Source organism: Ochotona princeps, chromosome 8 (genome assembly GCF_030435755.1).
Source record: "Ochotona princeps isolate mOchPri1 chromosome 8, mOchPri1.hap1, whole genome shotgun sequence".
Taxonomy (NCBI): Eukaryota; Metazoa; Chordata; class Mammalia; order Lagomorpha; family Ochotonidae; genus Ochotona; species Ochotona princeps.
The window spans coordinates 4,262,442-4,275,357 of record NC_080839.1 but is presented as its reverse complement, the minus strand read 5'-3'; the positions used below and the strand labels follow the sequence as shown (position 1 = coordinate 4,275,357).

Below are 12,916 nucleotides of genomic sequence, written 5' to 3'. Positions count from 1 at the left end.
TTCCTACAGGAAGGTTCTTGATTCCTGTTTTCACCACCCCTCTGATGTATTTTTATTTTAGCCGCATGCTTGTTAAATTCACATTGATGAAAACTTATTACTTTCACCCTTATGTGGACTGTGCTCAATGGTGCTGTAATTTAAGGGATATAAAATGGAAGTGTAGCAGGTTTGATATGTTCATATGTGGAAACAAAGTGCTGTATGTCTCTATACATAGAGACCAAAGATGGACTCCCAGTGAGAGAACTGAATATATCCCAACAGTAAGATGATGGGCACTGACAATGTCCACGCCTACCTTGTTGGGAAACATTTCAACATCATGATGGACTTGTGACTGTTCATGGAGGACATCCATTATAAAACTAGAGGGGAAACCAATGGGTGGCGGGTAACCTTGCGAAAGGGCCTGGGCAACCACCAAGTCTATGGAACTATATCATAAGACAACATAAAATATTTCTAAATGTAAAAAAAAATGCCAATGGTTAAGTACCACTGTTCAAAACCTGCCTCTAGCTCAATCCTGACTTATTTCCTGCCCACCCAGCCCCTTGCAGGCAGCAGCGATGGCACCAGCAGCTGGGCCCCTGCCACCCAACTGAGACACCTGATTGAGCTTCCAGCTCCTCGCTTCAGCCTGACCCATTCCTGACCAAGGTGGCCATTTGCAGAGGAAACCAGCTTCTCAAACTAATTTAAAAAAATCCAAACCACAAAATTCTCTCAAACTTGTGTTAGGCATCTATACCAAATGGAGTAACAATTTCAACAAAATCTACACGAGAAGAGCCAAGAGAATATGACACTTGGTTCATGACCTCCTCCCTGTACCTTCCTCTTCCTCTCCTCCCCACCCAAGTTCAGAGCGTGCTGAGTGTGGCTGAATGCTCCTGGACAACACAGCGGAGAACCACAGGATTCGGGTTCCCCCGGCCTACTCCTAGGGCCTGGGCTCCACAGCCAGAGGAAAGGCAGACCCCTCTATCCTCAACTCCACAGCCCTGGCTCGCAGACATCCTCTGCAGACAGAGCTCATCCATGCAAGGGGCTCCACAGCTGTCCTCACAGGAACTGACTTCATTTCAAAGAAAACATAGGGAAGTTCAAGCACAAGCATGTTCTCAAAAGCAGTGGGAGCTTAATGAGCAAAGAGCAAGGGACAGTCGCTCAGAATAAACATGCCGGAATCGAGATCAGCTCGTCTGCCAGAGGAAACCCAGGAAAGGGGCAATGAGGAGCCTTCCCGGCATAGGAAGCAACCTCAAAATCCACCTCTGAAAAGGCCTGGAATTGAACTGCATCTGAGGGAGACTTTACTCACAAAGCACTGTTGGAAGCAAACATCAGCTGGCAATGATCAAAACTTAACAGTTGGGTGTGATGCCACAAGAGGCAGACAGCCGAGCCCAGGAGAGAAGGAGACAGTCCACGGAAATCTGTCAGAATCACTGCTACCAGGGGCTGAGGCCAAGGCTACAAGGCAGACTAACAGGCAGACGTTTCAGGATGTGGGGGAAACTGACCTCCATGAAAGAAAACAAAGATGTCACTTGAACATACAGGCTGCAGGTGCGGGCTGCAGGCAACATCAGAATTCCCACAAAATAGTCATCGCTCAACATCAATAGGGATCTGGCCCAGGACCCCACCGATGCTCAGCTTCTTCACGTGAGAAGTTTAATTTACACATCATCTAGGCAGATCTGTCTGTGTACTTTAAACTGTCTCTAGCTTACTTCTAGCACAAACGTCAGCGTACCACCGCTACATCGTGTTGTTCAGAAAAATACAGAGCCTCAGATGATTACAGGACATCAGTATGTGCACAAATATGAATTCAAAGAGACGACAGGAAGGAGGAGAAAGAAGGAAAAAATTTCAGAGAAATAATTGCTGGGGTCAACACTGTGGCACAGTGGCTAAAGTTGATGTCGACAACACTGTTATCTCACGGGCCCTGGTTCATGACCTGGCTGTTCCTCTTCTGCTCCATCTCCCTGCTGATGTGCCTGGGAAAGCTTGGCCTCTGTACCCATGTGGGAGACCCAAAGAAGCTTCTGGCTCCTGGTTTTAGCCTGGTCCAGCCTATCCATTGTGGCCATTTGAAAGTGAATCAGTACATGAAAAGAAATACATCAATGGTCCTGAGACCCTCAGGATGAGCGTCACAGGACAACTCAACAGGCAATCAGCAGTCATTTCACTAAGCTATGCTGGACAGCTCGGCAGCCACAGACAACAGAAGGATGGACGATGCACCCTTACATAATACTATATTAAAAAGCTTCTCAAAATGGATCACAGACCTAAATTAAAACAGTAAGCTCTAGTCAACTTAAATCAGGAAACTGTTTCTTTTCTTCTTCTTTTTTTGGTAAAGACTTATATAATTTTTATTGCAAAATCAGATACTCAGAGAGGAGGAGAGACAGAGAGGAAGATCTTCCGTCCGATGTTTCACTCCCCAAGTGACCACAATGGGTGGTGCTGCGCCGCTCCAAAGCCAGGAGCCAGGAACCTCCTCAAGGTCTCCCACGCGGGTGCAGGGTCCCAAGGCTTTGGGCCATCCTCAACTGCTTTCCCCGGCCACAAGCAGGGAGCTGGATGGGAAGTGGAGCTGCCGGGTGATGGAGGCCATGCAGTAGGTGTGTATAACACGAAGGTGTGAAGAGAACAGCTCCCTGACTGGCAGGGCCCGGGGAGCTACCAGCTGCTTAGCAGGGCTAAGTGGATTCATCTCTGACCACCTTGACGCAGTTTTCACTCCCCCTCGCATGGACTCTCAACCACCCCACTATGTAATCTATTGAGGCATTGTCTGCCCCTGTGAGATGGCTTTTACAACCAATGTGAGCTTAAGAGTTAATGTTACTGAGGATGTCCTGGTGAGTGGGCCTTTAACTACACACAGGAGTATAATTAAGTCTGTGCTGTTTACCCATTGCCATAAAATCTGGCCCAGATATTTATCATGCTTTCCGGGGAATGGCTTGATAAGAGGAACTCTAAAAGTTATCCTGTTACTGTGACCCTAAAGGTCATTCTGCTATGACAAAGAATATAGTTACTGTGACCCTAAAGGCCATACTGCTATGACGAAGAATATAGCTACTGTAACCCTGAAGCCTATCCTGCTAAGGCAAAAAATATAGTTACTGTGGTCTTAAAGGTTAGCCTGTCCTTGCAATTCTTTAGAATATAGAAAATGTAGCTGTTTTAGTTGTTTTCATAAATTTTTAGCTAGAGGAAATATAGGGTGATTTCACTAACATCATAAAGAGATATTTTTGATTATTGTTTGATCACTTATGAAGTTGTAGAGCCTGCAGTTGTGGAGGAATGTAATGTTTATAACTTTTTGTTTTAGATCTTCATGGTTTTTCTCTCTTGATGTATTTCTCCCATTTAGTGATAGATAAGTTGAATAAGAATTGTATTAGGAGTGTATTACTGCATAAGATGTGTTGTCTACTGAGAAACTCTTGGTTGCAACGTTGGAATGGATAATGCCTTGTCTAATACTGAAACAATTTGTGGAATTGTCTTTGGAAACACTCACTCATCCATTGTAGAGTTGAAACTTAAATAGAGTAACTTAGTTCATTGCTAACTGCAATTCTTTCCGCCGTTTTTACCCTTGCTTTACTTGTTTGGTTAACAAACTGTGAGCTTACAGACCTATGGCCAACTAATGTCAATAATCCTGATCCCCATAGAACAAGGCCCCAGTCCTTTTAACTCATACAAGATAGGGGTCTGGTTGATGCAGATGGCGCCTAGGTTATAGCCCAGACCTGAGGAGAGCAGATGAAGACTGGCAAGCCAAGATAAGCAAGGAATGTGGAATCCTTCCTCAATCATTTCTCAGGAAGTTGTAAATTGTGCCCCCCTGAAGCTGTGTTAATATGCTCCTAAGAAAAAACTTTGTACTGCTTCTGTATAAATAAAGCGGACAGCTTTCTCGTTTTGTCCACTACGATCAAGGAATCTGGTGGTCCGTCTCCTTCTTTCTCTCTTCACGCCTCATCCACGCACCCTTCCTGAGTTCCGAACCTCGGCTGGAGCTGGACTCCGGCAGCCGGGATTAGAACTGGCGCCCATATGGGATCCTGATGCTTTCAAGCTGAGGACTTCAGCCGCTATGCCACTGTGCTGGGCCCGGGAAACTGTTTCTTAAACACGGCAACAAAAATTTTTTTAAAAAGTCAAGGGGAAAAAAAACAGACTTCAGCAATGTGCTTCAAAGAATACCATGGAGAAAGGGAAAAGCAATGGGGTCACAGGAATCTGGCCTAGCAGCTAAGACACTCCCAGCCGACTCGCAATGCCAGATCGCACTTTCCTGCTCATGCCTACCACAGGAAAAAGATCTGATGGCGCAGGTGACTGGGCAGCACGTGGAACCTGCACTGAGCCCCCAGCTCCCAGTGGCGGCCTTAGCCAGTCTACCAACGCAGGCGTTTGAGGAGAGAACAAGCTGCTTTTATCTAACTCTCAGTTTCAGAAAGAACATATTGCAAATCATGTATTTCATAAGAACCTCCTATCTATGCCATATAAAGGATTTTTATAACTGTATAATATAAAGGGAAAATAATCCAATTACCAAATAGTCTGCGTTATCTAAACAGAACATTTCTCCACAGATATGGAAATGACCGGGAAGCTCTTGAAAAGATGCTCAATGTCATTAGCCATCAAGGACTTGTAAATCAAAACCTCAGAAAGGTCTCACGCCACACCTAAGGGGCTAGGACCGGAAAGGCATAGTAACAAATGGTGTTTGGTGTGCACAGGAGCTGGAAGCTGATGGCTACCACGGGGGCGGGGGGGGGGGCGGGCGCAGAAGGGCGGAGTTTGCCTCCGACCAAACCAGGAACTGATGGCAGAATTCTGACGGGCCCCTCAGGTGGTGAGACCACTGTTGCACCAATGAGGGGCACAGACCCATATCTGGGGGGATATAAGGACCGAGGCGACCCCCACCCCATCTCGGCTTCCATGTCAAGGAGAGTTTACAAAGCCCCTTCCCCGTCTCTTCCATGCTCTGTTTCCTCTGCAGCCCACTCCTTCACATCTGCTTTTCTGCTGCCTGGGGAAAGGAAGCCCGTGACCGTGGGTCCCTGAAATAAAGGCCATCTCAATTCTTTTCATATATGTGGCTGAGTTATTTTTTCCCTGGTGGTCGGTGAATCTGTCATTTTGGCGAGTGGCGAATCTAACAGAAGCCCCAAGCACGGCTGCTGGAAATGTATGATGCTCCTACCCTGGCAAACTTCTGTTGGTTACTCAAAAGGCTAAACAGCTTTCATACGATATAATAAATGTACTAATCAAATGTGGTAGCCATACAATGTATTATCTGACAATGAAATACATAAAGGCTGATACGAAGTGTAACGTGAATGATCTTGAAAACATTCTACTAAGAGAAGGAGCCTGTCACAAACGGAGGACTACCACACGAGTCCAGCTTTATGAAACAAACGGCAAAGCTTTGTGAACAGAGAGTAGATGTGGGCCATCTCCGGCTTGCAGTGTGGAGGATGCTGGAAAACAGGTAATAATGGTCACAGGGATTTTGAGGCTTTGGGATTGGATGTGGTGATTACTGCACAACTCCATAAACAGACAAAGTACCACTGGCTTCTAGACTTTCAAGGGTGAGCCACACAGTGTTCGGCTGTTATCTCCAAAAGGCTGTTACTTAAAAAAAAAAAAAGTTCAGTCTCTTTGCTCACATTGTGCTGCACGACAGGCAAAGAAAACTCTTTCACTGATAAATTTGCACTGACCTTCAACAGGGGCATGATTAGTCAAGAAAGCGTCGTAGTCACTGAAGTGATACAGGAACCAGGAAGGTTAAAAACCGGCATAATGGAAAAAGAAGGCATCATACTTTTCCCAAAGTTTCCATCCTATCTAACAGTTCACTCCTTTCCAAAAGCCAGAAGGACTGGAAGACTGTCCACAGAGAAGCTTACACCTGCTAGCTCCACAGCAGTATTACTCAAAATGCTGTCAGAGGATTAAGGGCCACAAATGTCCATCAACGGACAGGCAGAAGAATAAAATGCTGTGTCTGTCCACACAATGAACTACTGTCCAGCTACAAAAAGGAATGGAGTACTGATTCATGCTATGGTGTGGCACACCTCACTCAGATGAAATGACCACAAAAGGTAAATGAATGTCGGCAGCAGATCGTTTCAGAGGCTGTCCAGTGACTCAGCTAGGAAGGGAGAGTGACCACTAGAGGGTGCAGGTCTCTTTTCAGGATTATAACAAGCAGAAGCACTGAGAAGGGCCCAGTACAGTAGCCTAGTGGCTAAAGTCATTGCCTTATATGCACCAGGATCCCATATGGGCACTGGTTCTAATCCTGGCAGCCCTGCTTCCCTTCCAGCTCCCTGCTTGTGACCTGAGAAAGCAGTCGAGGACGGCCCAAAGCCTTGAGCTATTGCACACATGTGGGAGACCCAGAAGAAGCTCCAGGCTCCTGGCTTTGGATCAGCTCAGTTCCGGCCATTGTGGCCACTTGAGAAGTGAATCATCGGACAGAAGATCTTCTTCTCTGTAAATCTGACTTTCTAATAAAAATAAGTAAATCTTTAAAAGAAAAAGGTCCTGAGAAATCAACACACCAAAAACTCAAAAAGTGGAGCTACTGCAAAAACTTATCCACAACATAATTAAAGCCATATATGAAAAACCCAACGCCAGCATCATACTGAATGGAGAAAAGCTGGAACCCTTCCCACTGAGATCTGGAACAAGACAGGGATGTCCACTTTCTCCACTACTATTCAACATAGTCCTAGAGGTACTCGCTGAGGCCATAAGACAAGAAAAAGAAATCAAAGGAATCCAAATGGGAAACGAAGAAGTCAAACTCTCACTATATGCAGATGATATGATTCTTTATGTAGAAGAGCCAAGAGACTCAATACAGAGACTGCTAGAACTTGTACGAGAGTTTGGTAGAGTGGCAGGGTACAAAATTAATGAACAAAAATCAACAGCCATAGTGTATGCGAACAGCCCCAAGAAGGAAAAAGACTTAACCAGCAAGATACCATTCAAAATAACAGAGAAAAGTATGAAATATCTGGGAATAAATCTAACCAAAAATGTAGGAGACTTATTCGAAGAAAACTACAATCTGCTTAAAAAAGAAATTGAACAAGACCTCAAAAGATGGAGTAACATCCCATGCTCCTGGATAGGTAAAATCAATATCATTAAAATGTCTATACTGCCAAAAGCAATATATACATTCAACGCAATCCCAATCAAATTGCCCAAAACATTCTTCATGGAACTGGAAACAATGATCCAAAAGTTCATCTGGAAGCACAAAAAACCACGGATAGCTAGAACCATCCTGAAGAACAGGAAGTTAGCAGGGGGAATCACAGTTCCGGACCTCTGGACATACTATAGGGCAGTGGTTATCAAAACAGCGTGGTACTGGCACAAAGATAGAGAGGAAGATCAATGGAGCAGAATAGAAACACCAGAAGGAAACCTACACAGATACAGCCAAATAATCTTTGACAAAAAGACAAACGACAATCCAGGCAAATGGGAAGGTCTGTTCAATAAATGCTGTTGGGACAACTGGTTAATAGCCTGCAGAAACAAAAAAATAGATCCACATCTCTCACCATACACTAAGATCAGATCTAAATGGATAACAGATCTAAACCCACATCCAGAAACCTTCAAACTTTTGGAAGAAAATGTTGGAAACACACTGGAACACTTAGGGGTAGGCCCTCACTTCCTAAAAAAGACTCCAAATGCAGTAGAAATCGAGACCAAAATAAACAATTGGGACCTCATCAAACTAAGAAGCTTCTGTACAGCTAGAGAAACAATCAACAAAGTAAAAAGGCAACCCACAGAATGGGAGAAGATCTTTGCGCACGACATAGGTGATAGAGGGCTAATCTCCAGAATATACAAAGAGCTACAAAACAACCAAAATGTCAAAACAAACAAGCCACTCAAGAAATGGGCACGGGAAATGGGCAAACACTTCACAAAGGAACAAACCCAAATGGCAAATAAACATATGAAAAAATGCTCAAGTTCCCTGGCAATAAGGGAAATCCAAATTAAAACATCAATGAGGTACCACCTAACGCCAGTAAGACTGGCCCACATGAATAAAAGCACCAACAACACTTGTTGGCGAGGTTGCGGGGAAAAGGGATCCCTACTCCACTGCTGGTGGGGCTGCAGGCTGGTACAGCCTCTATGGAAATCAGTATGGAGAATATTCAAACAACTCAAATTCAACATACCGTATGATCCAGCAATAGCACTCCTAGGAATATATCCAGAACAATTGTTTTATGAGAAACCAACATGCACTCCTATGCTCATAGCAGCACAATCAGTAATTGCAAAAACATGGAAGCAACCAAAATGCCCATCAACAGAGGATTGGATAAGAAAGCTATGGTTCATCTACTCCATGGAATACTACTCAGCTATTAAAAAAAACAAAATGCAGTTCTTTGTGGCCAAATGGGCCAAACTGGAAACCATAATGCTAAGGGAAATGAGCCAATCACAAAAGGTTAAATACCACATGTTTGCCTTAATTTAAGATGATATGATGTTATGTATAACATGTTATGTTTTGAATGTTATATGTTGTGTATAAACTAAATTGAAGTATAGGTGAGGTGGTCACAGAAGGTGGCTGGGAACTCGCATTTACTTTTAACATGTTGGTTACTCATTACTATGTCAATTAATTCCATAATGATGTAAATTTTTGCTGATGGTATGATGGAGCTTTCAATTGACTGGGATAATACTCTGCTAGCTCTGTCTTCAGACCAGAGAGGGTATACCTAAGAAGACGTTGAACTTGACTGGACAATAAGATGCTGGACTCTATGTTTGGTGTATGCTTGCAATGGGGGAATCTCAACTGAACTTGAGCTGTGGTTATGCAACAAGGTGGAGGAATCCACCATGGTGGGAGGGTTTGGGGAGGGGTGGGAGAACCCAAGTATCTATGTAACTGTGTCACATAATACAATGTAATTAATGAAGTTAAATAATAAAAAAAATAAATAAATAAATAAAAGAAAAAAAAAAAAAAAAAAGAAAAAGCCTTGTGGGCAGGTGAGGACTTATGTGTTTGGCACTGTAGCACCTGGCTACAAATGTACTCCAAGACCATATAAATTCAAATAAACAATTTTAATGATAAAAAAAAAAAATAAAATAAAAAAAAAATAAAAAACAAATATCCTTAACTCCGTAACTGGATGCTCAAGCGGTGTATAAACTCAGAAGCTTACACGTGAATTCTGTGCAATGTCAGTTGACTCTCAAGTCAAAAACAAACAAAAACTTTCTTTAGATTACTAATACCAACGATGTGCAAACTTACCAAAATTCTTTTGCGATCCTTTTCTGATAAAAACTTCACTGGTGGGTATTTCTGGGTGAAGCTGTGTAATGTGGAGAGATTGAAAGTGAGAGTCAATCATTTCACAGGACTGTTCTCCCCATCCACCCTCAAGGCCACGCTGGGCTGCAGGACCGCTACTGTTCGCCACTTCTCCTGACTGAAAATGAGAATGGAGGACCAGAAGACTGTCTAGCTGAAATTTAAGAAATATCTGAACCTGTTCCTTGCTCGGAATTAAACTGACAACATGTTTTGAGAGGTGAAAATTTAAGAAGCCTCTTGAAGCTTTTAGAGGGTCCCCTCTCTAAATCACGTTAGAAACAAAGAACAAGGGAGGCAGTGGCGTTTTGAAGACACCATGAGAAGCATGGCAGAAAGCAGCAGCATGAGGCTGTGGTCCAGTGCGGGAGACAGGGCCTCCCATGGTTCCGGAGACAGATAGGTGCCTCCTGTTCTGGGCAGTCACAAATCCAAGCTCCCCTTTCTGACCAGCGACCCTGGCAGCAACTGCTGTCTGTCCATGCAGGCTCTGATCCTTCCTCAGTATCACCTTATGTTTCGATGCCCTCTTGCTCCCCTAAAGGCACCATGGGGTCCTCGGCTTACACAGAGCCAATGAATCCAGACTGGAAACTGCGTTCTTGAAATGACTGTTAGTAACAGAGGCGCTTCAAGAAAAATCCAGATGACCAGCTTCATAGTTCCTGTTTGAATTTCAGAGGTGTTAGGCCAGGCGGCACAGGCTTTATCCAGAGTGCCTGTCCCCACCACAGGCCCATAGCTAGCACAAAGTACATTTTCTTTCATTTTTGCTTGATGAAACAGAGTGTAATGTGTCATGGGACAGAAGACCTTGACAAGTGTCCTTTGCATGTGACGCAGTGTGCAGGGGTATTTAAACCAGTACAAGAGGCCTTTCTATTATAATGTAGACACACAGTGCCATTAAGAGCTTACAGAGTCTCAAAAAAAATCAAGTTTCCCTTATAGACAAGGAAACCAGAGATAGGCAGATGGGAAGGTGTGCCTGGGTACCCAGGCCTTCCCCTTGTTAGCTCTGTGACCCCGTGAGCAGGGGTTAACTACAGCTTTCCTCCCACGGGGTGCCCTGGCCACAGCCTGTCTCCAATGCATACTGCCCACAGTGAGCCCCCGGGCTGCCCTGGATACAGTCTGTCTCCAGTGCGTGCTGCTCACAGTGAGTCCACGGGCTGTCCTGGATACAGCCTGTCTCCAATGCATACTGCCCACAATGAGTATTCTGTCACTGGGTGACAGAGGCAAGTGCTGCTTTCAATGGGAGGCAATTCCGTAGGACTTGGGGGAGAGAGAAGCCAAACTGTCAAATAACTTTTGAGTCATTCTATAAGCTCCCGCCAGCATCCAGCATTCAGCAAGGGGCTGGCAACACAAAACAGAACTGTCTGCAAGTTCCCCTCACCCTCTGAACTTGCAACATTCATGCCTTTAGCCTCAGTGCCATCCCACCCACACTTAGTCACACAGCACAACAGAAACTCGCCTAGCTCCCATCTGCCCTCAGAGCACCATGATGCCAGCCCAGGCTGAAGCCATCCCCTCACTCACTCACTGTGGAAGCCTATTCTCTGCCCCCTCTGGCGGGGAATGGCACTGCAGCTATGTGCAGGAACACAGAAGTGGACGGGGAGAACCGACCCTGTGAGGAGCGCTCCTGGAGCGAGCAGATCAGTTTAGTCAAGAAACCAAGTTGTATTCCAAGTTGCTAGCTTAGAATAAAAATTTCCCCCAGTATCTGCAGGTCACGGGTTCTAAAGTTCCCTGTAAACACCAAAATCCAGATTTCAAATCCCTTCTATACTGTATGCCTATGACCAACACATTCTCTTGCAGTCATCAGATTGGTCTTGGGTGACTCACACTACCTAATACAATCCAAATGCCAGGTAACTAGTTGCTGCATGGTGATGCTGAGGGAATGATGACAAGACAACAACAGGTCCCACCTTTCTAAAGGCATTTTTCCCCACCAAATCATTTTCTGAGGTTGTTGGAACCTGCAGACAGGGGAGTCACAGAGCCCGTCAGAAAGCTTCATGTGAAACTTAGTGTGCTATTTATTCCAGGAAAAAAACGATAGGTGGCTGTCTTGTACTCTCTGTGAACAAAGAGAATGCATGGGTGCTGACACACGCAGTGACTTGTGCAGGATGGACTAAATGGAGGGTATCTAGTGTGGCTAAAACCTTTCATCTAAAAAGCAAAACCTGTTGGCTTCCTGCTTTGTTTTCTTTTAACATGTGGCAACAACTTTTAGATTCATATGCATCATTAACTCATTATGGCATTTCCGCAGAGTGGGCAGCACCTGCAGGCGGCCACTCGGTGTCCCTCAGCACCTGTTCCATTTACCCAGTGTGGCAGGTGGGAAGCAGACTACAGAGAGGCACGGGGCTTCTAGAAGCCTGAAAACAGGACTCCGTATGGGGCCGATTCACTCAGGCACTTCCAGCTGAGCACCTGCTGTGCTAACCACCGGGAAGCCTGCATTCCTGAGCAGGAGACAGGCAAGCAGACAAGAACTGAGAAGAAAACGCCAAGTGGACCTTGGCCTATCTCCTCTCCAAAACAACCCTGCACTACTTACACATGTGATGCTAGAACTAACCTTGCTCTTTAGTAGAAACGTTAGTAAAAAGTAGGCTTATTTGGAATACACGTTATTATCATTATTCGCCATCCATTTGAAGAACAAAGCCACGGAGGTGAAATGAAAAGATATGCAATTGGTCCTCCACATCACAGGTTCTGCAACACGGATTCAAGCAATTGTGAACAGAAAATATCCAGGGAATACAAGTAGAAAGTTACATCTATATTGAACACATGTAATCTTTTCTGCTTGTCACTAGTACCTGCACAATAGAATATACAATCTACTTACACAGCACTTACATTGTATAAGTATCCTAGAAACGACCTTATCCCTGTGGGAGAGTGTGCTTGAGTCAGAGGCAAACACTGCACTTGGCACAAGGGAGCTGAGTGAGCATCCTCCAGGGCTGGGTCCTTTTCCCCAGAGCCACTGCTGACTGCAACAGTGCCACAGGCTCCTCCACCCGCTCCTCCACTCCACCAACCAGCAGACCCTAGGAAATTCTTAAGCCTAAATTCTTATTCTTGTTTTAACAGATCTTGTTTGTAAGCTCCAGGGAAGTCATGCAATTGACACATTTCTCATTTCAAAAGTTCAAATAGGGGTGGACTATAGAGCAGGAGTCAGCCTATCAGTAAAGATGCCCGTGTCCCACCTGCAGTGCCTGAGTTCAGTTTCCGGCTCCAGGGCCTGCCTCCTGCTGCTCCCAGCTGCACCCTGGACAGCACTGACAGCCACTCTGGCTAGAGACAGGGACTGAATCCCAGGGCCTGCCTCCTGCTGCTCCCAGCTGCACCCTGGGCAGCACTGACAGCCACTCTGGCTAGAGACCAGGACTG

General features: G+C 45.0%; 1 protein-coding gene across 2 annotated transcripts in view; it reads right to left on the bottom strand.

Annotated features, from left to right (window-relative positions):
* Nucleotides 1-12,916, bottom strand: part of UXS1 (UDP-glucuronate decarboxylase 1) — an 87,936-nt gene that overhangs the window by 33,789 nt on the left and 41,231 nt on the right. For both annotated transcript variants that reach the window (XM_058667446.1, XM_058667447.1), the window contains exon 5: nucleotides 9,422-9,482. In XM_058667446.1, the coding sequence (XP_058523429.1) occupies nucleotides 9,422-9,482 (61 nt within the window). The remainder of the gene's footprint in view (nucleotides 1-9,421; nucleotides 9,483-12,916) is intronic.